Source organism: Venturia canescens, chromosome 4 (genome assembly GCF_019457755.1).
Source record: "Venturia canescens isolate UGA chromosome 4, ASM1945775v1, whole genome shotgun sequence".
Lineage (NCBI taxonomy): Eukaryota > Metazoa > Arthropoda > Insecta > Hymenoptera > Ichneumonidae > Venturia > Venturia canescens.
Window position 1 is genome coordinate 20,965,929 of NC_057424.1, and position 27,479 is coordinate 20,993,407.

Below are 27,479 nucleotides of genomic sequence, written 5' to 3' on the forward strand. Positions count from 1 at the left end.
GCATTGATTCAAGGCGATGCGCAGCGTGAATTTACTTTGCAAGAAGGTATAAACTTGAAAATTCTGGATGATATTTGCTACTTTAATAAAAAAAGTGTCAAGTGCGCCAACTATAAATTCACGTGGAGCTGAGGACACACGTGTCTGGCATGATTTGAATAAACCTCGTTCCCGAGTCCCATTAAGACTCCAATCTCTGGCCCAATGTCTCGTTTACCCTCGTTTCCAGGTACGTGATTTGCACTCGTAATGCTAAGAGTTTTTTTTCGATGTCCCAGACTCAGATGACGTAATTGAGTTCCGTGGCTTGATTTTTCTCAGAAGCGTAGATATTCGGGGCAAACAGCTGTTGCAGTCGAAGGTTGGAGAAAATTTAAGAATGGATGTAGCCGTTCGAAGGAGCGAGAATGAACGGAGGAAGGAAAAGCATGTGCCAAAAGTAACGCGCATTCATAACTGACACAGCTCTGGTTGTCAAATGTTTTGCATTGCAACCTTTTGTTTCTTGCATTCGAGTTCATACGATTTTTTGTGTACTTATGACTGTGTGTAGCTCAAGCAACGCGTCTCCTGCCTAGTCACGTTATCTGCGACAGGTGCACGACTCCGTGAAAATATGGGCGCCCGCGTAGACTGCATATCTTCCGCCTCGATTCCATGCTGGTTTCAACTTTTTTCATTCGTTCTCCTTACCAGAGAACAAGTCGATGTTTCAATGTTTCGAAGCTACACGTTCAAACAAAAACGCTACCGATTTGGCGGGTTTAACCAAAAGTTAAATTGTCAAAATTGCAAAGATTTACATTTTATAATCGTTCAGCAGGAAATTGGGACGAAGAATCTAAGTCGTCTTTCGAACAGAGCATTTCAACACCGGATTAAATTTGTAGGATCAACCTGGTTTTGAAATGCTTGTTTCATTTCTCTAATCGTTCGTTTTTTTACTGGATTCTCTGGAACCCTATTTATTTGGAAAAAATGTGTGATGGTAAAAATAACAGAAACTTTTGAATTCGATTACGACGGTCGTGAAATTACATTTATTCATCATCAAGGTTTACATCATTTTAATGCTGTGTATTACAGCATGAATATTTATTGCTCTCTTATGCTAAAAATGTTCATATGCGTGAGTCACAAGTGATCCATAACGTATTATATTTTTGCGCTGAATTGGCATCGAGCAAGTGATGGCATTGCAAGATCCACGATTATATATAATGCACATCTGTGAATTCTTCCAGTGCCAAGACCCGCCAGTACCATCGCAATTCACTAGAAAGCATCGAGTTACTCTCGTCACAGATGCCTACGCGGTTGGGAACATTCTCGTGGTCTTCAAAGATTATTCGATATTTCGGTGTGATTTGGGATTCGCAACGAAATTTAAAAGTGGAAAAAATCGAGTTATTCGATAATCTTGCATATCACGAAGCAAATTAGTCGAATTTCACGCGGCTATGCCAAACGCTTTTAAGACAAAGGCAAAAATCCCCCGGATTTCAAGGAACTTTCAAGAGGGTCCGGGCTGTTTTTGTGTGAGAAAGAGAAAAAAGCAAAGCGCGAGATTCGATGATCACCTCGTGGGAAGGCAAAAGAGGGTAAGCGTCGAAGATGCATTCGTAGAACTCGCCATGATTCCAGGGTAGTCCGAAGATCTGCGAGGTGGGTGCCCTCTCTCGTGCTTCAAACCGTCCAAGAGACGTCGAAAGATCTTCCTTGCGCGCGCTTCAACCAACCGAACGATCTTCGAGAGCGAAAGTGCTCGGGCAATAATAGACGATCTCGCCGCAAGTGCGAAACCCATCTTGCTGGAGCCAAGTTTACGAGAAGCTCCGGCAAACCCAGAAGGGTTTTTCTTTACGCTTCTTCTCGTACACCCGCGTCGGTCATCGTTACTATACGAGTACTCGGAAAAGAGATAAAACTTCTAAGACCCGCTAGACGTTTCCAGATACACTCGAGAAGAATCGCATTTTATTGAGTTTTCGATCAACAGAACAATCCGGAGTTTTCAAAAATCCCGCCAATTCTCGAACAAAAATTTAATGTCGAACTAGCAGGAGAATAAAATCGAACAAAATCTATGGATATGAATAAATAATGATAATAAAATATGAAGAATTCGTCAAGTTTCAAGTTACCTCGATGTTAAGCAATGCCGAAAATTGTTCGTCGAGTGGGCAAAGTTGGTGATAATTTGAATAAAAAATTAGGTGAGTTCGTAAATGATCTATCAGCGGGAAATATGATTTGTACCCGAAACGCGAGTTGTATCCGAAGAAAAAATCTGAAAGCCCGAAGTAACGACAACAAATGGAATTGATACGGTTTCGAACAGCTGATAAAAACAGATGTCACTTTTCCCGATGCGTCTCGAACGCGCCCGACTCTCACGGCGCCGTTACAACGAAATCGAAATAAAAAATAAAGAATGGAAGGAAGGCAGCCCGGTGAAGCGGAGGGATTGAAATGAATGAAGTGCTTGAAATAAGAAAAGAAGAGGAAACGAAAGGGCTGTTTCGTGTCCGGCCGAACGAACCGCACCAACTAAACTGGCCTCTCCTACCGGCTGCGTTACCGAACATACGATATTGGCCCGGTGGTACGTGCGCTCCGCTGGTTGAAAACCAGCCCGCGTCGCGACTTTTCTCCTGCCCGGTGTATCGTGATTCGTCGCTTTGCCCTTCCGGCCTCGTAACGTGTTCAATTCACCGTTTCGGCCATGCTTCCTGACTGCGGCGGAAAATTTGAATTAAAGAGGAGAAAAAAATCCACTTTTTCAACCGTTTCGAAAGCCGGCCTTCGCGTTCGGGCTGACTGAGCAATAATTCGGGAATAATTTCTACTAAATTTCTATAATTTGATATTTCATTTTCCTACTCGAAAAATTCGGTGCAGGTGAGTTTGGGAAATTGTCTGAAAAAATTGCATCAAAAAGAAACGAGGGGAAAAAAGATTCTCGAAGAACTTCACGAAAAATAGTACCAAACCCGAAAATAGTAGTGAACCGACTCGACCGCCCACGCGAGCGCGCACAAAAAAGGTAGCACTCATAAAAAAAAAAAAAAAAAAAACGGAAAGCCCGCAATGAAACGAAGAACGACGTGAATTTCCGGTATTTCTAGATGGAAACCGGAGTTAGATTCGAGAGTAAGCCGATCGTATGGGTCGTCGCGTACGTACGAGCACTTGTTAGGATGCGTTCAAGATGTTTCACGTAAAGAAAAAGCGATTCCCGAGCTTCCCTGATTATTGGCTCCAACAAGACAGTAATAATCGGGCGACCGATGTTAACTTCTTCGGTCTTTCGTCGATGCTCGATCTTCTCTTTGGCAGGGTACCATGATCGTTCTCTTATTCGTACGAGCTCGAGGTTTCCACAAACAATCGAAGAGAAAAGAACTATTGAAAGAGAACAAAATTCTGGCCTTACGTCAAGTTGGATCCGAATGATCCGGCAACCACCAGAGTCCGATTGAGACTGAAAAGCGTGGGGGAGTCTTCGCCTCGGGTGTACGTCGTGGGCGCCCTCAGGAGAGGGTAGGTCTTAGCCATGTAGATGTATATATTCATGAGATGCGGCTGCGCGGCATGGGGGTGCTAGCAACCCTATTGCTACAACATCCCTGCGAGCGTCCCACGCTCTGGTGAACGCCCCACCTTGCCATAAAAAGTACCCCTTTCGAAACGTTCGCAACACACGCTCTCTCCCATTCCCACTCTGTCTTCGTCTCCCTCATTGGAAAGTTACCGAGCCAACGTCCGATTCGCTGAGAGATCGTACAAGCGTGTGTGCCGTAATAGACCTCACGACGCAGTTCTCCAGGGGAATGCAAATCTCTTCCAGGAACTTCCGTTGCAATGCCCGAGCGTGGAGAACGACGAAATTATCGATCGAATGTATTTTCATGTGCTCATATAATAAACCCTCGTGTCCCAGTTAATGATTTCTCGTACCATTCGTACACTTCTTCTACCACTCGCTAACTACTTACACTTTATTGGCAAAAAAAAAATAAAATAAATTCAACTAACGAAGAGGGGACGCCGTTGTGGCGGGTCGAAAAATCATAAGCTTTTATTGTCTACGTTTTCTTGCATTTTACACGTTCGAAATAATGTGAAGGGAATTTTCTTATCAAAAGTGATTATCAATGGTTAACACTTCGTTATTTTGAAAAAAGGGTAACGCGAAAAAACCAAATCCATTCACCGCGGGACAACTGTTTTCGATCTTTCGATTAAATAAATAAACGATTTCGATTCTTATTCCGATATATCTACGATTCATCGTCGGAAGACAAGTCAATTTGTCTCAGAATTATTCTATTGGACAAATGTTGGGATGAATGTTGTGTTGCCGAAAAACTGGCTTGGAAAATGGAATGCGACAGTTTTTTTAAACGAATTGAGTTAGTTTTCTGCCTGGTCTCATAAAGCAAGTGATAATATCAATATCGAGGAAGTCGGTTGCGCTGTCGATCAATTTTTAGAATATTGTAAGAAATAATGATGTCGAAAAATGTAACGGCATTCCCGCGGAAGGTCTGGGAAAAATCGTTTTGTTCGAACCCAGGAAAAATGTCGTGAGATTGTGTTTCTTCAAACTTAGAATTTCCATCTCAATAAGTATCGACTTCGGTGCAGCATGATTGCTCTGTTTGGTGCAATAATTTCGTAAAAACTCTTCTAGCCAGAAGGATTGGTCGAAAGTTTCGAAAATACAAATAGCTCTGTCCAATTAAATACCGAATACAGACATGTTTGTAATGATTTTCGAAAATTACACGACTGAACATTTTTACGAGTGAGTCGTTAAAAAAGGGGATGCGATATTATTCTGGGTATGCCATTCTGTAAGTGGTGTGTACTACGTGCATCAAGATGGGCCGTGCTTGCACGCAAGGTCGTTTCGCGGACGACGTTGCTTTTCTTCTTACATCACTGACAAATGTATGTACCCACATACATATACATTGAAAACATACAACATTTGTTGTCAGGTTGCCGATGGCACGCCCGAAAGTCAATCCGTCGACCTATTTCGTATAATTAATTGCTTCCCTTCGTACAACATTCATCGGATTAGGAAACGATAGCCGCACCTTTCGAACTTCCCGATTTGTGACGTTGGGCAAAAGCTTTTTACCGATAAGATCACTCGCAGTTGTTCTTATTTTCTTTTACCAACCACTGTCGCGAGTGGATGAATTCGAGCAATCATCGAGCAGTGCTTTTATTGAAACAATTGAAAATGATAAGCATCTTTTTTGTTCGATGAAGTATTCGGATATCGAAAATGCTGAGGTTTAAAAAAACTCGGATTTTAACGTGGAAAAAACGTGCATTATCATTCGAATTGAAGAATCATTAACGCGGAAAAAACGTGCATTATCATTCGAATTGAAGAATCATGACAAAAGTAAACGCACCTGGAGCTATTCGGATTTATCTGAACATGGCTCCATAATGAAAGAAGTTAAAAAAAACGAACAGATAAAACTAGAGCTCTGCACAAACCGTCAGTCGTACTATAATCAGCATCATAAAATTTTCTTCGAACTGATATGGTCTGAAATTTACGAGCTTCCAATCGTCATTCGGAAGGCACATTTTCGAGAACCCAAACATTTTGAAAACGGAAAAGAGTCGATTTTTTTCTGGACTCGTTAATCGGGTTCAATGTGAAAATCTAATGACTCGAGCCTGCACGTTATTGCCACAAAACGATTGATAAAACCGTCAATTTATGATCCAATACGAATGCAATAAGGAGATGTTAAAACGACGATCGAGCAAGTGATAAACCGTGTCTACTTATCGTAAAAATAATCATGCGAGCGAGCAATGAAAACATGTAGATATTCATTGAGATCTAGAAAGAGACTGTGAACACGCGATCTCTTGCTGTTATTATTACATTCGTATCGATGTTAATTTACCGAGATCACAGTTAACTCACGAAAAGTAACATTAAAAGCTGCATATCAAATTATATTTCCTTCGTATTCTTATATATGAACGTGCATTTGTATGGACTATATGCATGGCTCCGCGGAGGAGTTGAACGTTCGCACGGCTCAGTGCAATCTAACGGAATACTCTAACGATCATCCGCGTTACGTATGTGAGTATATAATACATGGACGAGACCGATCTTCGGTCTGATTCGCAATGCAAATTAATGTTACAGTCTCGCGCGCATTGCTTTTCAACTCCCTTGAGTCCATTGTGCATCGAATGCTTCCGGTGCTCTTGCGTTATTTCTTCATTCCTTTAATCCCTTAACCGATTCCCATTCGCATATGACTTTTCTGTCCTTAAAAACCGACGGGAATCGAATATGCTGAAGGCACATTTTTTTCGCATATTTTATTGTGCTCCAATATTTTCGGTTCGCCCAACAATTAATTTTATTGATCTGTGATAAATAATTTTTGAATAACTGCAATTAATTTGATGAATAATTTCTTCGATCCATCAATAATTAAGCGAATTCAATTTTACTGAACTTTTCTGTCGTTTATCGAACAAATTATCACATCTCGATTCGTCCTGTTTTCGTTCCGTTTTTATTCATTTTTAGCTCCCGACTGCCGAAGGGCAAAAAAAAGGGAGTTAGGCGTTTCACTGCAATCAACCGATAAGGAGATTCGTTTGAAGCAGAATGTTTCTGCAAAACATTTTTAAAGCAAAGGAGTTTGAAGATGAATCATTTTCTGGAAACACATATCTTTTTTACAATGTTGGTTTCTTCTAACATTCATTTTTTTCTCGACTTCATTTTATTTCCAATACGCTATATGATTTTTCAGTCGGCTATTTTTTTAAATGTTTTTTTCAAAACATTTTGTTTAACGTTTACTTCTATTTTCGAATCGATTTTGTTTTTAGGACAAAACGATCGTTTCGTTTGAACGCCTTCCAAATCGATGCTCAATGTTTCTTCTGAATTTTCCTACTTGGATTGTTTATTCGTTTGTACTCTATTGTAACACGAAAACGAGAAATAATGGCCATTTAGGAAACTACGGATATTGGGAACGAGGTCACTAAAGAAGCTACAAAACGATCGTCCCACATTCGGACAAGAGTAGATCGTGAAAAATTGCGAAATGACTTTACGTGGAAGAGCGAGACGTGGTTGAAGCTTCGTCGAGAAAGATCCTCGAGACACTCGGGTCAATCGACCTTTTTTCGTCACTCGCCTCGAGCATAAACGTATTGGTGAGAAATAGAGAAAAGATCGACTAGTGCCACACAGAAGATCGCGTGGTTTGAGGTATGTCATTTCTCGAGTGACGCCGACGACGTCCCGTTCTTTCTAACGGGTGGTCGAACAACAAAAATCATATTTTTCACTGCACCTTCTTTGGATAAAGTAATCTTGTTATCGTAGACGTTGAATTTGCTCAGAAACGATGTAAAAACTGGGCACATTGCTCGAGCATCTTGACATTTTTATTACGCAAATTTTTCTTCCAAAATTCAGTACTTACGAAACGAAAAAATTGCACTTGTCGAAAGAATTATACAAGCCAATCACGCTTCTTGGTTATTTGTTCGTTTTCATAGCCGAAAATTCGAAAAGTATCAAATACAATGAAATTTATAACTCGAAGTTTTTATATGGTTCACCGATTGGTCAACGTAGGCTCGGTCGAACAGAGAAACGGGTGCGCGAAGGTCGATTCGTAGATCGATTTTCATGAATAACATTACAATCGTTCCCGATTTCGTCACATTTATAATTCGATTATGATTCAAAGATAAATACTCTACACCTGCCAATTCGATCTTACGAAACAGATATGTACACTCGAACGATTTTGCCACTTTCGATCTTTCGGTTCAAGTGTTCTTGCGGAAAATGAATGGTGCCTGAGATATTTGACTCTGGTTATCGAATAAGTTGGAATGAGTTCGACTTTCCATACAATCATCGATTATTATGGACATCGCACTGTTAATAAGTGACTTTCAGAGATTCAAAACCATCATCCTTTGAGTTTGAGACTGAACGAAAATAAATTTTCCGTAATTCTTTATCGAGGTCACTGCTAGCGTCATTTACATCGCCATGAAAAAGTGTAATCCGGGAATAAATAAAGTTCGAACAGCGTATTGGCCTCCGTACAGATTTACTTCGTACGAAAATGAACAGAAACAAATCTCGAATAACTCTCAATCGAGGTCACTGAATGTTTGAAAATTATGATTAATTTATATTGCAATGCAAAAGTAATTTGGGAATCGATACTTGAATCTTGCTCGTTGGCCTATGCAGAGGTTTTCTTCCAATTACTTTTTTTCCCCTCTCCACTTGTCTGCCTCTCTCTTTCTCCATTCAATTCTCTCTCACTTTTTCTCCTCTCTCTCTCTCTCTCTCGATGTATATATCTGACTAGCGATTGAGAGAACTCGAGCATTCGTTCGGCCTCGGCAAAACGTCAAGCAAACGTGCCTATCGTTATTCGTTGGCACTGCATATCAATCGAAGGAGTTTGTGTGGTATGAAAAAATGAAACTTGCGCATATCTCCAATTTGTGAACACTAAAAGTTCGTTCGAGTTGGAGTCTTCGGGGCGAGTATTTCTCTATCAACCGAGACTATTTTTTCTTTTCGTTTCAAGCAAACGTTTTTCCCTACTAATTTCATAGTAACATGAAATTTACTATGAAACTATAATTTACTATGACATTTGAAAATAGAAATACTTGACTGGGAAATAAACAAGAAAGTCGGCATCCCTACCACAAGGACGGAGATTTTATAGTTTCTTGACACGACATTGACGTGGCATATTTATGAAAACTTCACGAACGAAAACCGCGGAATTAACGAAGTACTCGAAACTTTCCGCGGGATTTTTTTCTCTAGATTTCGAAGGGAATTGATAAATATCTCGAAACTCTCACCTGTGATTTCTGATAGCAAAGTCCAGCGGCGGAATACCAAAAAATTCAATTTTTTCAAACTCAATTTGACACTTCCATTCGAGCAAACTTGGAGCAAAGAATTATTACAAGAAACGCGTATTTCCTCGTTCAGCACTTGATCTTATTCGAATGAGAAACACTTTCACGATTCCTCGAATTCACTGCACTGTATAATTTCAGAAGAGGGCTTCGATATTGAAATAATCTCGAGTGTAGCACGTGAAATGCAATTGTAATAAATCAAGGATCACTCGCACTTTTATTGCACCACATAATGAGAGAAAAAATATGAAATCAATCTGCGAACCACTGTTAATTGCTTCTAACGATCGAAAAGATGCTTGTAGAAATTTTTTTTCTCACTCAATTCCCAATCGGAAGCGTTTCGCTTTCGCATTAATAACGATCGTTAAGATCGATCGATGCCTCTTTTTAGTTCAACGTTTTTTCGTCGTTCTCCCTGCTTCTGTTTTCCGTATCAGATGATGAATGCGCGGGGAAATAGTAGTACTTTTCTTCCTAATTGGCAAGGAGAGAGACGGTTTTAACGCGAGCGATGGTGTCGTACGGTAAACGTCGGTGGCTACCGGAAATAATAAGAGAATTAACCGAACCGGTGCCTCGTTCTCTCTGCGCGGAGTGCACAAAACGTGCAACGCCAGATCGTAATGAAACGTTACACAGTCGCTGACCGTGCGAAATGAAAATACGAGGAATAAAAATTAAAAAAAAAATGAAAAATAATGATAAAATAACAATTAGAAAAGATAAGGAAAACTGTCTCCGAGCTTTTCGAATATGTATTCGCGGCTCAAGTTCTTGCACGCATTAGATTATTTCCATGAACCGCTTGGCAAAGTGGGGCCCGTACGAAAGTGTAAAAAATAAATGAAAAAAAGTGAAGAGGGCGAGGACAAGAGGAATGGAAGAGGGTATAAAAAAAGCGAGAGTAACGAGGCACCTGATAACGAAGAAACATACGCGATGCGTCACTCTTATCAGGCGAAGCAACCGCCCCCGCGCACTTTTACTTGCACGATACAACCAGAGAATTTGCCTCGTTACAGAAAAACGTGGCTCTCGATAACGGGCGACGTAATTGTTTGACCTTCGGTTTAAAAAATAAAGGGGAACAAAACCGAGAACGCACCCGCATTCGTGCGATCACAATGAAGGAGAAACTGAGCGCTTGTTCCCTCGATAAACCGCGATAACGCGAGATTTCGAACGCGAGGCTTTCGTCTTCGGTGCTCGTCGTTCATCAAAATCATTGACAGGCGAAAATTTCGCAACGCTGGAAAAGCCCCGGCAAAAGGTAAGACCTACACTGAACACTGAACTCGTCGCTCCTGAGAGTTATCTCCGTTTCTTTCCATCGAAAGATTCGACGATCTCTGGGTCAGTTCGGGCACGTGGTTAGGAAAAGTATCACGCATCCCACTGTCCGCACGTAATATTTACTTTGGGATGCGCCGAGTGCGCATGCGCGATAAATCGCCGAACAGCAGCACCGCGAAACATGCCGAGGCGCGAAAAAATCGAAAATTATTCCGACGCTCTTTCACTCGGTGTGTGTGTGTGTGCGCGCGCGCGCGTGTTTTTTTTGTTTTTTGTTTTTTTTTTCTCTCAACAATAACTTGAAACTCGTGTTCGAACGGACATGAACGGTTTGAGAGTAGCTGCTGTTTTTCGAGTGACTATATCCGAGATCGAGAGAGCGTGGTCTCTCGAACGTGGCCGAGAGTCAGCGTTTCTCTCTCCCCTGCACGCTGCATCGACGTTGACTACTATATATACAGACTGTATAGTATTAAAACCACCAGGAACCTCGCGCAAGAGAGAGGGCAAAATGGCGAAACGAAAGCCCCGTGTGGCGTTTCAGGAGAGCACGGCGAAGGAGGGAAACTGTGTAGAGAGGAAAGAGCGAGATAGAGACAGAGACCACGAAGAGGTGGAGGACACGTTGGTGGGCTCTCTGCCATAACCTCCCGAGAGAGGGGCAATGAAAGAGATAAAAAAGAAGAAAAAAAGGAAGAAGGAAAGAAAAAACAGAAACAAACGAAACAACAAAAGATTGCGGACTCGTATTTGTACGTTTGGCGCAGGAAATGGGCAGACAATCCACCACTAACACTCGCAGATCTTTGCGAGTGTGTATGTCACGTATGAGAACAGGATCAAGATCACGATCGCAGCTAGTTTACCAGAAAACGCCTGGACAACGTGCCCCTTTTTTATTTCGCTGAGAAATCGAAATCTGAGAATTATTTTTTTCGCGTTTTCCCTTCACTCTTTTGCCTCTCATGCTCGCGAAGAAGCTTCCTATCGAATAATACTTTTTCAGAGGAGAATAAAAGGGTTGAGTTTAATTTAGCAATCATCAAATTAGAAGCTAATCGAGCCAGAATCTTGCCTGTGCAAATGTTGCTTTTGCAATAGCCCCGGGCTGTGCTCCGCTGGAGCAACAGGTGCTATCCAACTGTCGTCGTCATGTGCTCGAGTGGCTCGAGTGTCGGAGGTGTTTTGAACTGTTTTGGCTGGCCCCGAGGGGCCGCAATTCAGTCGACGCATATCACCAGAGAAAACCTCAGAGGGCAGCACTGCGGAGCTACCCAAATTGAAATGTTATTTGGCCGTTTATATACTCCTCCTGAAGAAAGTTTTGATCATTCGGTTTTTCCATATTTATCGTTACTTTCAATTGCCATTGATCCCAATAAAGCAGTTTCAACGCCCTTGTACACTTGGCTGAACATTTTTCTTCGTCGAAATTCTGAATTTGCATAATTTCGAGAAAAAAAAAAACAAATTAGACAAATTGCGGGTTCTCTGAATCTTTAAAAACATCACTTTGAAGCAATGATCTCTCTCGAAACTATTTGCTCGTCGTTTCGAGAAAAGACTCTTTTTCGAATACTCAAATAATACTTTTTCTCGTTGCGTATACAGAACGTTCGGTAACTCTCCGAACGCCTGTCATTGTTTCAAGGCAATTTCCTTTTGCATCTTCGAAAAACCCTGGAAGAGTCAATGACAAGGGCTTCGAAACGAAAAAGAAAGATACCACGTCAATAATACAACATTTCTAAGGCATTGAGTGAACGGCTCTTTAGATATCGTCTTGAGAAAATTATGCACAAACGAATATTGAACAAATAATCAACCCCAAAAATCTCTAGAGCACGAATGGTACTTTTCTTAACAATTTGTTGATGATTTTTCGACCGTTTCGTAATTGCATGTCAATGTTTGTGTAGCATCTCTCAATAATCAATTATTGAAATTCTCATTTATTATTCAACGAAATATTGACCGAGTGCAATTTTCGGACTCGACGGATTATGAATTATTGAGACTTACCTACCGACGAGTGGTTCCTGTCAGCAATAGAGGAACGAGTGTAATGACGCTGAAGTTACAGCGTTGGAGTCCAACGAAATAATCTAAAAAACTCTGAATTACAAATGTTTTTTTTTTCTTTATTTTCGTTGGACTCGAACGATGAAAATTTCAGTGTCGTACGAGTGGAAGGGTTTTGGTACAAGAAAGAAAATGAAGTGTCACCACCAGATCTTTTTGACTCCTCTAGCGAGAGATATATTATTCGAGGAATTACCGAAAGAGTGTACACATTGAGATAAGTCGTTCAGGGTCACCTCTATAAAGGCCCAATTTGCGATATATACGATAAATACGATGACTAAAAGAGCACAAAGGATAGTGTTTTATTTAGTCTTCTCCTTTCTTCGATTTGACATTTTTGTTTATCGTATTTGTCATAGGTGTAATGAGAGCGAGACATTTTTCTAATTCTAGATGGTAGTAGACAGCAAGAGATATACAAAAACACGTGTATTTTTTTTTTCTTAATTTTTGTATGTTCACCGTACAAAATATAGTTAATCCCATCGTTTTTACTCTTCTCCTTCATATACGCACACACGATTCTCTAATTTAGTGGTAGGTAAACAAAAATTCGTTACAACGTTTCTCTACTATCGCCTGCGCAATCACAGTCGTTGGTCGAAGGCAACGAACATTTGGACAACAAAAAAACATTTCAACGTAACAATAATAAATTTGAAAATGAGAAAGAAAATCAAATTTTAGAAACGTTTCTGGCGCACTGAGTTTCGGGTTCGAGTGGTTTTTCGTACAAACTTGGAGATCGAAACGTCAATAAATGCGAATTTCATTTCGCTTCCAATTGTAGAATGGGAAAAAAAAAAATCTTTTTTTTCGATTAATTATTCACATTTGATGTGGAAATTGGAATGGTTAGTGATTTGCATGAAAATCAACTTGTTGATCGCAGTTGCCTGGAAGGTCATTCCATTCCAATTTTTTACATGGGAATAAGTCGTAACAATGGCTCTACCACAATTATAATTCTCATAGTCTTGTTTATGGCACGAAATACTCAAATGGTTAAATCAGTACAGATCGGATGACGCGGACCACGGGTGCGGTTTGCAGTTTTCCTCAACCCGGTGAAACAATAAAAACCGAAATAATAATGCCAATTATAAATTGCTGAGGAATTGTTTGCACACATGGAAATATAGCGGGTAAAAACAGTTTAAAATCATAAAAACATGGTTAGTAAATTTTATTTTTTTTTAATGTCAAACTGCATTTATCAAAAAATAATGTTATTGTTTCCCATTTTCTTCGAATAATAATGTAGGGAAGGTCCATGGTGAAATTTAATGACAAAGATGATGTTTAAACCATTTTTTCCCACAGATATCAAAGGTTCGAGGATTTCTAAGCAGCGTAAGAACGAACGAAAAACAAACAAATAAATCCAGTTTTGTACTATGATTCGAGTTTTTATTAAACAAATAAAATACAAAAGGTTTCGTTTCAATCTCTTCTGTTTCTTTTTTCCTACTCTTGTCTTCATTTAACTTTTCTCTCAAATTTGTTTCCCGCTGTCATCGTCTTGGTCGCAAGATTCAGTTATAAATAATTAAAAACGATAGGCAAATATAAATAATAAAAAAAAAACGTGTAGAAAGAGGGACGAGGTTCGGGGCAGGGAGATGTCTTGTACATGATCTGTTGGTAGATAATTTCCTAAAAACATTATTCGTCGCTTTGCTACGAGCTTTCACCAGTTTTGAGGGAAAAAAATGAAATAAGAGAGAGACAAACGCACCAGAGAATACTGGCTATCAAAATAACTATAAATTTTCCTTTTTCTTTCATTTTTCTTCTCGTTCCTGATGTCCGCGTACATTCGCTTTCATTCTTTCCTTTCGAGAGCTGCAATTCTCGTTTCGCTGTCAAAGAAAATATTCGCATTTTCTTTCACGTTTTCTATTTTCAAGTTTCCGATCCTAATGATCGTTCACAGACGTTTCGTTACTTTGTTTTATTTTCCTTTCAAAGCACGATTCACGGTTCTCGATCGGCGAGCGCACTCGAGCAGCACCTTTTTACGAGAGAGTACCAATGTTTTTACACGATTTTACTTTTACAGGCTCGTCGAGAGAGAAAAATTGGAGTGAATGAGGTTTGTAAAGGGAATAAATAACTGGCGGACCATGCGTGGATCGCATCTTCGATTCTCAATTACGAGAGTATTTTTGAATTTTGATTACTCTCGAGGTGAGAGAAAAGGAATGAAAAGAGAGAGGATATAAAAAGGTGACGAAGGTGGGGTAAAATAATGACACGACAGCTTCTCGTTTCAATTTGAGTGTTGAAAAAACTATATACGTATATACACAACCGAGATGAAACCAATCGAAGCATGACACGAAGGGGGTGAAAGTGACTCGGACACGCTTGTAGCGTGATTGTTTGGCGATGCATGAAAAAATAGAGAAAATGAATAAATCCCGCTTCCGGCGAGAATCGATAGAGTAGTATAAAAAATAGAGGAATCAATTTCGAGGAAGATACACGTGTTGTTCTAGCGATTGACTTGGAGATTAATCGAAGATGAGATTCGTTTGGTGCGAATGCGCAAAACAATTTCATAAAACGCACACTTCCGGTTCAAAAAAAGACTTTCGTAGGATTAAAAATAGATAAATGCATTTGGAATGGATTCGGGTAGCAACATTTTTGAATAAACGAAAAATACAAAATTGCAACCGTTCGAGAGTGCACGTCGCTTTTAATTTGATGTGAAAAAAACTTCATTCTCAATACGAAAAAAAACGAGTCTTAAATTTCAGTACAATTTTTCGTTATCATACTCGAGAAGCTCAATACCCTCTTCTATTTTTGACTACATTTTTTGTCTTTCTTTTCCTTTCGTAACTCACGATGATCTCTCGCGATGGACGGGGCGGGGGGAGAGGAAAGGAGAAAAAATTCGAGTCAAAGAAATGCCTCGAGAAATTGTTCGAGTGCAATATTTAAGAGGGGATTGCAGGATATGTACAAAAGGAGATATATATTATATACAAACATGAATCTTATAAACACACACAAATAAATATCTATAAGATTTACGTTTGTACAATACGCGACAACAATCCCGAATGAAAATCGATTATTACAGAATCGATATTGATCGGAGGTGTTGATCGAAAGGGCGCGCATACAGCCGAGTAGTACAATTTTTCGTATATCGTTTCTCTTTGTTCTCTAATTTTTTTTCTCTCTAAATCTCCCTCGTATCGCACAAATTAATCCAAGTGTTGATAAAATAAACATAAAAATTTCTTTATTCTCGGTTATATCGTCAAGACCGTATGTCGCACGGTTCGAGATCGCAGACGAATGATATAGTTCGATGATATATTTATTTGTGTGTATATATGTATATATATAGATTTATGTATATATATTACTTTTTACGTGCACGATTTCAATGATGAGTGAATGATATTTTTCCTTCTCGCCTTTTTTCCTTCTCCAACGGACATTTAACAAACTCGTCAAATTATTCAATAACAGCAGTAAGCAGACACTGGATCAGGGTGAGAGAAGCTTTAGGCCCTTTTATCACCGAAACAGAAAAAAAAATTATTGTACCGTCATCATCCTCGTGTCGTTTTAGTGCTTGATGAATTCCTTCTTTGCTCATTCGAGTCTCGATTATTTGTCGATTCAACGATATTCATACATGCATTCACGGTCACAAATTTTATCCGATCGGATATATAAAAAAAAATACAATGATTCGAAGAATGTTTGATAGTGAATGGAAACACTTTTGCATAGATTGATGATTGCTCACGGAGTAAATTTTTTGGCAGAAATCATTAGACTTCAATATTCGTATAAACTTGATTCTTGCAGATTTTTCAAAACTCAATCGCTCAGTACTGAATTTTTCTTTCAATAAAACGTTTGGCTGTAAATGTATTCTCCGTAAGATCCGTCACGCGGCCCAAACCAACGTGCTAAATACCGAAGAAAAATAACAATAAAACATAAAAGAAGTGAAGTTTTGACGCATCGCCTCCGTGCTAGGGGTGATTCATCTCGCCCCGTTTGTAAAGTCCTACAATACTCTAATCAGCTTCTTCCTTCCTTTTCTGCGTTTTCTTACTCCCTTTCTTGTTTTCCTTTAAAAACTAAACGCGCTCTAAGCTATTTACACCAACTTACGTAGCTACGGAGCTTTCAGAGGCTAGACTAAAATTAATATAATACAGATTTCGCCGTTGAAAACGTATTCGACGGATACACGATTTATATATATTTATATATATAACATCTTTGGGCTCGTTTTTTTTTATTACACATTTATATAGATTAATTTAAATTAATCGCACTATCGACTCGCGATTATTTAGTTTCTTTTTGTCTTTCTTTCTTTCTTTCTTTCTTTCTTTCTTTCTTTCTTTCGTTTTGTTCCGTTTCATTCTTTGTTTTATTAATTTCCTGGCTGATGCATGATTTCATAGCTCAGGATTTTGGCCTCGAGAATCGTCAATAGTGCTCACCGCACTACCGGGCACGTACGTTTCTCCATTCCCGTTATCTCACGCTCTACACCATCTTATTCATTACCGACGATCATTTAATCTTGTCAAAAATGAAAATCTTTTCGAGTAGAGCTGAATAATAAGTGATTTTGTTTTTCTATCGCTTTACATATCTTCCAAACGATGAGTCTTTTTCTTTCTCGCGTGTATCATTGTGCCCCTACGATGTCCAGTAATAGAATAGCATACACTCTACGTGTGTTGGGCGAACTAGCAATTCGTAAGAAAGGAAGCACGATTGAGAAACGCTGAAATTATTTTGTTTTTCAGTTTCGAGATTTTCCTCCGAGGCTGTTTACGAGGCGCGTTTATCCTTGTTTTACGCTCGCTCTTCTGTCATTCAGATATTTCGATTGGAATGAAGAATCAAAGGAAAAAATCATTTAAAACCTGCATAAACTGCAACTAAAGGACGGCCGAGCCTCGTTGCACGGACGTTTTCACGTGGAACTGTATTTTTTTTTATCTTTCTTCCATCGTCACTTAATTTACTTTTCCTTAAACTGCTGAGACTTGGGCATCCTCGTCGTCTGTAACAAAACACATTTCTCCATTAAATCCTGAATTTTTAATAGCAAACTGTAATCGATTGCGGATGTTAACTGGAGCACGAATCGTATGAGAGTGAAGAGGCTAAATTGAAATGATTTATACAAGTAGATGTTGAAGAATATTTACCGAGGATAAAGTTTCCAATTACGTTTTTCATTTCGCGATCAATAATGAAAAAAAAAACTGGTTGAACGATCCGGAGAAAATTTTCACGACTACGATCATGGACGAGTACAGAATGATCCGTTTTTTATTTTTATTTTTGACACTTCGTGGAACGTTGATTCAGAATTCCAAAAATTTAGTAAATACGAACACCGAATTTCCTTTCCATCTTAACGGTAACACTCAACACTTTCCGAGTGCAAAACGAATCTCAATTCGGAAAAAAAAATTGCCACGGACCTAGAGACAGTCTCGGTCGTCGAGAATGATTGACATTGTGCAGAAGCCAACGTAAGTTTTCGTGCAAAAAATTGAAGCAGCCAAGCAAGTAAATTGTAAAGATAAAAAATGATAATTAATGATAAAAAGATAGTTGGGATGGTAAATGCGAGAATTGTGAATCGGGCATGACATGTGTTATAAACAAATGACAAGCAAATCGACTGCAAAGCTGGCCAATACACATTTCATGTATATGAAGTTGATAAATATATACGAGTGCAGATCAAAATGCAACAGTGCAGTGGGTGAGACTTGAGAGAGAGTTCTCTTCGGAAGAGACGATATAAGCAAATAGAACGAATCCTAGTGCGCTTATGTCGCGACACATGTACAACATTTGAGCATAGTCACGTTATATTCACATTAACAATAACACAGACGTCAAAACGATCCTTCCAAACTCTGACATAGCGGATACAAAGGGACAACGAGAATCTACGATTGATCAATTTTTCACAGAATATGAGGACGAAGAAGACAGAGGGACTATATAAATATATATACATTTTTTTATCCCTCCACATGAGATGAGAAATTGAAGAGTTGTTCGAAAAGGAGGAGCGAACGAGAGTAGTGTACAAGTCAAAATATGAGTAGTTGAGCTAGGCCTGAATAGTGTACTCACACACCTAACGGAACGGGGGGTTTTGATTTTCGGGATTAATGGCAAAATATTCAAATTCTCCAATGGAGTAATAAGAAATTTTTTCAGTGTAAAATTGTAATTGAAGAATAAAAATAGAAAGAAAAAGATCACGAGTTTTTGTATCAAAATGTTCATGTGTTTGTGAAAGAGTGAGAGAAAAGAGAAAAAATTTGAATGGTGGAAAAATGTGTCTAAAAATTGCGTTTTTTTTTCGGGTGAGTTGTTTTTGTTTTTGCAGTACCATCTTCGTGATCAGTCCGATACGACGTGACTCCTTCGTGGCTGTGGGCACGACCTAGCCTGTGTAATCTCGCCATCTGGGCAGCAACTTTGTAAGCCGGTGGTTGACGACATTGCGTTGAACCGATTGCACCGGAACGAATCTGCGTCATCGTGTTACTCGTCGACATAACATGTGTCGTCATTAATCCGGGTTGAAGTGGAAAGGAGGATATTCCCGGTCCCATTAACATCCCCGTTGGTGGTCCTCCGATACCTGAAATCCCTCCACTGTCTGGGTTCTCGTTCTCCAATATTTTTTTTTGTTTTTTTTTTTCAATTTTTTCTTATTTTTGCGATCGTTGATTTCTTCAATTTTTCCCAATGTGAAAGCTATGCTCGAAACGTCGACGAGTCCGACAAACGTCGGATATTTTTCGAGTTGTTAAACCGCGGAGAAGATGAAGTAGGTAATGCCGAGAATAGGAAAGCTCAAGTGCGAAAGAAAAGCGGAGGAAGATTCTCAACCGACACACGATCGAACATTGTCGTCGATTTCAAATTGGATATCTGCCACACGAAAATGTTAGTAAACCCTGGTGTAGAAAGCATTTATTTTTTATAATATACAGAAAAGTGGTTGACGATTATAATCGCTCCTGCAACACTGCTAAGTTGCTATGGAACTGTTAAAAATGAGTTTTCTTCCCATTTGCTATTGCATAGATCGCATTCTATTGAGTCGAATACAAAACCGAACGTGGTTCATAAGATTGACAATGAATTTTATCGTTTTCCAAACGATCTCTTTATCATGATCAATAATTACATTCGCACCAACTTTTCTGTACTGTATAAATTTATAATTCATAACTTGATATGTGTTAAAGAGAGGAACAGTGTGAAAATGTTTCATGGTCATATTAGTAGCCCTGAAATTCAAAAAAGTTGTGTTGAAGTTGTTGCAATTTGCATTGCTCGGGTACGAAGCTTACACAGCTGTCTATCTAATGTTTTGTTTGGAAGAAGGCTGCATGTGGAGGCACAAAATTTGTTTCTACATTCCTTCCGGCTGGTGAGTTAAAAAAAAAATTCAGTGTGAACGGACGGTTTATTATTTCGACGAAGAAAAGACTAAAATTTGCGGTATCGGATAGGAATTTTCGTTAAATATCATTCACCTTAGCTCTCGAGCGAAGGTGAAATGATCCAGAAAAAAACAAAACGGAAACAATTTTCATTTCGTACCGCGAGCAAAGCGATTCGAAATTTTCAAGTTTTCTCAATCAGTTCTATAAACTGTGGAAGAATGAGGAGAAGAGGGTTTTAAAAACACACGCACACACATAAACAATATGCAAAGATCGGGTTGACTCACAAGAGACAAAAAAAGCACTCTCACGCAGTAAAAAAAATCGAGAATAAAAAATTCAGCGGCGTTTTGACGTGACAATACTTACGATACGTTACGAAGTTGCGAGCTACGAATTCTTCGAGCGAAAAGTTATTGATTTGTTTGCAGAGCAATTTACATCTCATATTGTATTCAACGTAATTGGTTAAATCATAAGCATAAGTTGAAAGCATTCCCAGTCGATCAAACGAGATTCTCTAATTATTATTGTACACATACGAATACAATGACAGCGTGAAGGTGGAAATGACAGTGAGAAAAAGCAAAAACGTTCCAAAGAATAAACAAAAAAAAGAAGCAACGCCCAAAACAGAGGAATCACGTGATGTTGAATTTCTTCATCGTGAAAGCGTAACGGAATTTTTCATTTTGTTTTCTTCGATAATATCTGACCACAAACTTGCGTGGATTATTATAAGAATTCATGGAAAATTGTCGTTCCAGAAACTAGAATTTTTATTGGATTTCAACGATGGAAGATTTCAATACCGCACGGTCAGGGAATTATGCGGGATGAGGGGAGATCGAGACTCACCTTCGGGAGGTTGGGATTGTTGGTGATATTGTTGGTGATGATGATGATGATGAAGAAGAAGATGATTGTGGTTGTGGTTGGCAGGAAGCGGAGGTAACACTGCTACCGCGGCGGGGAACGGAGGTACTCCACCCCTCAATATTGGTCCTGCACCACATACACACACGACCCACGTACTTTTTCGTTTTCATTTTTATTTATCCTCTTCATTTTACTTTTACTTTATTTCATGGAAATATTTGTCTTGGTCTTGGTGATGGATTTTTTAAAGACCGCACACGCGTACGTTTTTTTTTTTTTAATTTCCATTTCCACGTGTAACTGAAGCTTTGTGCGTTATCACATGACAGAAATAGGCATAAAGAATATTTACAGCAGTTTTTTTTCAGCGTTTCATTTACACGAGATTATGTTTTTAAGCGTCTGTAAGAGCGAGACCGAAGCCGACGTTTTAGCGACAGAAATGAAGTGGCGGATAAAGCGATTTTCCGTACAACTTTCAGCATGGTCCGAAGAAAAGTGACGAGGCGATATGAAATTGATTATCGACTTTGCAAGCTTTTGCTGAGTGAGCAAAGAGTAGGAATGAGAATAGTTTTGCGACGATATTTCATCGTACGAAGTATATAGGAACATTGGAATTGAAAAAACATTTTCACATCGCCCCTTAGACGTTTATAAAACTGTACAATGTGTGATGATGATGATGATGATGATGATGATTATGATGATGATAAACGAAGGCTCGATGAGACATGGATTGAGGAAACGACAATTAAAATTGGCCCATGGGACATACGAGTAGTATTCGATTGTACGAAAATCTGTTTCCTCTGTTACGGAACCGAAAAAATCGACGATTCTTAAGTGACACTACGATTGTGTCTCTTTCGTTATCAAGGACATGTGTGGGAGCGTAGGTTGAAATAACGCAAAATTCTATGCAGCTTTCTCCACAAAAATTCATAATCTATTTGTCACTATTTTCAAATGAAAAAAAAAAAAAAAAAAAAAAAAAACGGAAAAACCCATAACAGAGAAGAAAACAATTATTTCAAGTTCACTTCGTATACTCGATCCGTAAGAAATTTGAATGTCAAGCTACGCAACACGATCTACGTCTACATGTATACACGAATTTCTACGAAATAATATAGAGTAAAGGGGCAATAGCGAAGAGGAAGTTGGGGATAAGAAAAACGATAATACATTACACATAGATTTGGCGATAAACGAGAACAGGGCGATTTACATACCTTGCATCGCGGAATGCCTCCTCTGGGGCGGGGGTGGACTTCCACCGGCTTCTACGCTGCTTCCACTGTGGCTGTCCAGTTGAGTACTGTGACCACTGTCACTGCTCGTCACCGAACCTACGCACACGTCCCCAACAACATTTCCATCACAATCACGTTTTTTGTTCTCCGTATTTTTATTTCTTCCTATTCAAATGTCTTTTTCCTTCGAGCGTTTCTTCTAATTTTTATTTTCCTCTACATTCGATAGATTTGAGTCAATTCTAGCATCTTTTCGGTTCCTGGTTCAGTCAATCGCGTTTCTAACCCTTTTCTACTTTTTCCTAAGCTGCCAAACGCCACGATAAATCTAACGACAAATCCCGATCTATGCAAAACGAATCGATACCTCGAACGAACTACGTTGCGATTGGTAGCGAGAAAAGCGAATGTCTGTAGCCCTTCGATCTATTCTACGAGTGAAAAAAAATGTTTGATGCTGGCAATCTATAAGAAAATAAACTCGATCGACGCCCACGATTAATTCTGTCCTATCCACCGATTCGAAGTGGATCTACAATATTGAACCGCCTACGGTCCAAATCAAATTCCGTATGTCCCATGGTGACATTTCTTCTCTATAATTGAACTCAAGAAATAACAAAAATCTTTGTAAGTATCGAAGGGGTAGAGGAACAATCAGGCGTGAATTTGGCGTTGACAAATAAGCCTGCGATTTTCGTTTCTTTTCAGCATACAAGATGCGTGTGCAATGGTTATGTTATTGTTATCATACTGCGTAATGTATATAGATATATTTAAGCAAGTTGAGAGAGATTCAACGAACGTTTCGAAAATATATTTTAAATGCGATTCTTTCTATAAGGCAACCTAATGAAATATTGGTGAGAGTGAAACGTAAGATAAATGAATAATTCTCAACTTATTCTCAAACAATTCAATCGGACGTTACAGAAAATTCGGTAATTCGACGAGCGCATATCTCTATATACATTTTATTTAGTGATTACGTAATTATGACATGAAACATTTATGAATTACGAAACGTTTGGTGCAGCGTGCAAATAACAAATGATTTTTTAATTTTTTAAATTTACGAACCCCTTCCATTGTGATAATATATCGATGATAATAATATCAGTAATAATTATATTGAGAATAATAATGATAATTATAATAACGAGCAACAAAAATGCACCATGGTCCAAGACAAAGTTTAAGCCGTTCCCTATTTCTCGATTTCGAAGCGACAGACATTTGATGTTATGACGATCGTCGTTCTCGTTCGCATAAAAAAATGTGCAAGAATTACATGTCTCGGAATATTCGAAAAATCGAAGCTCAATAAAAGAAACCGCATTTCTCGATGTATTTGGAATATTTTTGAAAAATAATCCTTCAAACTTTTTGTATCGTGTGATTTCCAAACATATATCAATCTTAGATCTGTCGGAAAACATTTGAAAACTGGATGATAGAGAAATCCATTTTTCGAAAATCCCTAACTTGTGTAATTCTTCGAAAAAATAGTTAAATTGGAACTTACCGCTGGTGAGAGTTTTTCGCAGTGGTTGAAGATTACTCAGACTCGTGACGCTGCTACTTTCAGCACTGAGATCGACAGGCGGTGGCAATCCGGATGGCGTATCACTGTGGGATCTCTCGTGCATCGGTACTCTACTACCTGAGCCTACTCGTCTCGGTGCGCCGGGACTAGGCTCGAGACCGCCAGCGTGCAACGCCAAACCTGGCACCGGAAGCGCTGGTGGACAGTGTTTTGGCTGGTAAGGTCGTGTTTTGTGCGGATCCGAGAGTGCCAACATCTTTCTCACTGCTTGAGGCGAGGCTGCCCCGAATTTTGTACCTGGTTAATGAATACAAAATAAATTGAAAACGGGTGAACACGAAGTGCTGAAATATTATTTTGCACTTTTGTTGAACATTTTTAAATCTGGAATTATTGAGAGCAATCGAGTCAATATGTAACGACGGTTTCCAAAGAATTAAGAACTTTGGAAATTGGAGCCCTAAGTTCATCGTTTTTCTCACTTGTACTGCTGGCACTACTCGTGGTCGACAACGTGGGCGATGGATGACGTCTCCCTCGACTACCACCGAGTGGAACAGCAGCGGCGATCGCAACAGCACCGGCATGAGGTTCGCAATCGACCGAGAGAGCGTGCAACCGTTCCTCGTCTGTGATAACCTTCATGTTTGCGAGATAAGCCTTGACTCGCCTCACCATTTGTGCCTCCTCAAACATTTTTTTAGGATTCGGCGCGGCTGTCGATTTCTTCCGACGCTTAACCGTCGCTGTTTGGCCACCTGCGGAAAAAACGAATAAAACCAAGTTATTTAAAAAAAAAAAGAGAGAGAGAGAGAGAAAAAACAGTAGTCTTTCAAAACATATTCCAAAAAACTTATTGGAAGAGCTGAAATGTGTAAGATATTGAAAAATGTTTACCTTGATTGCCCGTCGTCATCTGATTTAGCGCAACCATCGCTGAGCTTGGTGGCTGTCCGCCACGCTCGAGCATCGTCAATAAATCGTACGGTGACGAACACATGTTTGTAAGAGTCCTGACCTCTTTCGCGATCATTCGTAATTTTTCAAAATTCACTAAACTCTCGACTCTTGAGTCATTGCCGAGGTGAATAAAAGTCAAGTCTTTCTTCACGACGGGATAAAATGGAATCTGTGAGTGAAAAAAGTGGTCAATTTATTTCCAAGGTATTCGAGTCAAACTGATGAAGGAAAGTATCCAAAACAATCATTTTTGCGACATCGATACGATCGATGATCAAAAATAATTATCATCTTAAGATTGATGATGAAGTAGAAGTGAGGAAAAAAAACATGAAAGTCAATGTACTCACGATTGGCGGTTGAGTTTGTTCGGAGATAACGAGCTGACGATATTTACTCATGTTACGACTAGGATCCATGAGTTCTTGCAAATCGCTGAACAATCGTTGATACTTGCTCGGCAATTTTTCCCACGACGCCCTTAACCTTGATACTGCACCGTGGCCTAAACCCGACACGATCGCGAACATCGAGTTGAAGTTTTTGCACTCCTTACACTGACCTGAATAGCGAAAAAAAAAAGAGTATAATGATTTAACGAGCTTACCAATGACGACGGGAGTTATAATCAAGCGCTTATTCAGGTAAAAAGTTTGCACGAATAGGTTTTTTCAGCGAAATGGAGCATTTGAAAGTTCGTTAAAAACTTACGAGCTATTTTAATAAATTGCTTGATGATTTTGCTCCGCCTGACAAGATTGTGCTCCGAGCAAACCTCCGTGACGACCCAAAACATTTCTCTGTTGACTAGCTCCGCGAACTGGCTAAGCATAGGTACGCCGTACCTACTCTTCAGCTCGAACAAGTCGTCCACGTATTCCGTAGATTCGATTTGTCTAATAATATTTTCAAAATCCTCAAAAATTAATATTTCATAAGACAATACGACGCTTCTGAGAATCGAAAGTGGCAGGATGCTGGTAATTTAAATATATTACGTTTCATCTTATCGTTAATTAAATTTAATACAAAACATGACAAATTCATTGCCATGTTTTGTCTTCGTCAATTTTGGGCTTCAATGTTATTAAATAAACAAAGAAAACCAAATTGCCGATGGTCAACGAAAAATTTCCGATCAGATATACTTGAAAACAAAATGGTTGAAAAGTTGTATCAGAGAAACTACGAAATTTTTTTTTAAAGATCGAAAGTGAATAATTCGAACTGGACTAAATTAGGGACTAGATTCGACTTCTGATATTGGAAGAAAACAAAATTCTAGGAATTTTTCGTAAAAAAAACGAAATTTCAATAGAACAAATAAGCTTCGAATAAGATAGCAACCTCACGGATTGTTGTCCACTCGAAGCTTCAAACGCCGAGAAGCTGATTAAAAAAAAGAAAAAAAAATATACCTGAATATACTAAAGTCCTGAAGTGTCAGTTGGATAGCAACTTCGACGGCGTTAAGCTGCAAAAAATGCACCTGCGACTCGCGTATTAGCTCAGGCGCTTGTTCGTCAGCAACGAGGGTCTCGGAAACGCCATTTGTTTTAAGATAATAACGCGAGCTCAGGCCTATTCTTTCAGCAAGGTTTTGCAACTGATCGGGCAATCTTCGCTGCTTTATCATACCACCGTCACCGACGCTCACTTCAGCGAGTGAAAAATTCGAGCTGCTTTCCGTAATCCCGAATTCTTGGAGAGCGAGCATAACCACCTTTAAAAATACAGTCATAAGTTTCTAGTCTCTTCATGAGATTCAATATTTTGCAAATGTTTCGATGTGGACCGAAAATAAATCGGTAATTCGGGAAATTCGTTGGAAGCGAAATCCACAAACAGTTTTCAATTCACAACTAAGATTTGAAAAGAAACAACGAAATCAAACGAAAACGTACCTCGTGCGACGTCGTTTCTTTGTGAACGAGAAGGTACTTGCACGTCTGATCGGCTTTGTAGACCTTAAGGACATGTTCCGGATGGTCTGGAGCTCTGAGATCATCGTAGCAATAAAGCGACGTCAAATCTGGATTGCTTCTCGAATGGTAGAGATTCGTCGTTGTTTGAGTAAGACCTGTACCCGGTGGTGTGTGAGGAGGAGCTAACGGATCGTCAACGTGAACGCCGTCACTGGGGAAACGACAGGAAAAACACATTAATTCATACGAAAATGATTTCGCTTATTAATTCGCTTAATCAAATGAAATCAATGAAATGAAAGCAATGAATTATTCGATAAAAAAAATAAATCTTACTTGATGGTGTTCTTTGGCAAAATATTCATTTTCATGAGAGCTTTCTGCAACCGTCTCTTAGGACCGAGAGTCATAAAACCCTTATGCTCCTTTTTGCTACCGTCCTTGCAAGGCGACACGTTACTTTCGGGCAACAAAAGTGGAACTCCGCCAACCAGAGGAGTCAAAGGATCGACGTGGGTCGATAGTCTCGCCCGAGGATCCGTCTGTGGTCGCGGAATTTCAGGTTTGCTCGCTCTGCCACGGGGTCGAGGCGAATTTTCTGGCATTTGGAGCATTTCTTTAAAAGCTGTGTTGGAAACAAAAAATTATTATTTTCATCTTTCCAATTTTGTTTATACGTCGCGGCTAATGATCATTTTTTAATTGCCGATAATTCAAGTTTACTCGTTTTGTAACGGAAGAATTATTTACCTAATAAATTAGATTTCACGGTTATACTGAGATGCGTCGATCCTCTCAATATTTCGAGTGCTCTCGCATGACTGACGTATTCGAAACTTTGCCCGTTAACTTCCAATATTTGATCGCCTCGTTTTAATCCAACATCCTCGGCTTTAGAGCGTTTGTCAACTTTTGAGATAAATATCCCGAAGCCTGTCTCGTAACCGCCGAGAATACTAAAGTGTAAGACTTCGTCCCTGCTCGGCCTCGCTAACGTTACGTTTCGCGTCCTCGCTTTTGCTGCGCATGCAATATTCAGTAGTCTGTGGAAAGAAAATAACGG

At 39.3% G+C, this 27,479-nt stretch overlaps 1 protein-coding gene across 9 annotated transcripts in view; it reads right to left on the minus strand.

The window, feature by feature from the left end:
• Positions 1 to 12,514: 12,514 nt before the first annotated feature.
• LOC122408710 (rap guanine nucleotide exchange factor 2-like) overlaps positions 12,515 to 27,479 on the minus strand; it is a 138,620-nt gene continuing 123,655 nt past the window's right edge. For 6 of the 9 annotated variants that reach the window (XM_043415677.1, XM_043415681.1, XM_043415676.1 and 3 more), the window contains 12 exons: positions 27,167 to 27,459; positions 26,753 to 27,041; positions 26,396 to 26,627; positions 25,910 to 26,214; positions 25,203 to 25,387; positions 24,842 to 25,053; positions 24,429 to 24,660; positions 24,014 to 24,289; positions 23,511 to 23,828; positions 21,965 to 22,081; positions 18,782 to 19,036; positions 12,515 to 17,425 (listed from right to left, as the gene is read on the minus strand). In XM_043415677.1, the coding sequence (XP_043271612.1) occupies positions 17,394 to 17,425; positions 18,782 to 19,036; positions 21,965 to 22,081; positions 23,511 to 23,828; positions 24,014 to 24,289; positions 24,429 to 24,660; positions 24,842 to 25,053; positions 25,203 to 25,387; positions 25,910 to 26,214; positions 26,396 to 26,627; positions 26,753 to 27,041; positions 27,167 to 27,459 (2,746 nt within the window). In that variant the 3' untranslated portion in view covers positions 12,515 to 17,393. The remainder of the gene's footprint in view (positions 17,426 to 18,781; positions 19,037 to 21,964; positions 22,082 to 23,510; positions 23,829 to 24,013; positions 24,290 to 24,428; positions 24,661 to 24,841; positions 25,054 to 25,202; positions 25,388 to 25,909; positions 26,215 to 26,395; positions 26,628 to 26,752; positions 27,042 to 27,166; positions 27,460 to 27,479) is intronic. The other 3 variants (XM_043415678.1, XM_043415679.1, XM_043415682.1) reach the window with 3 other exon arrangements.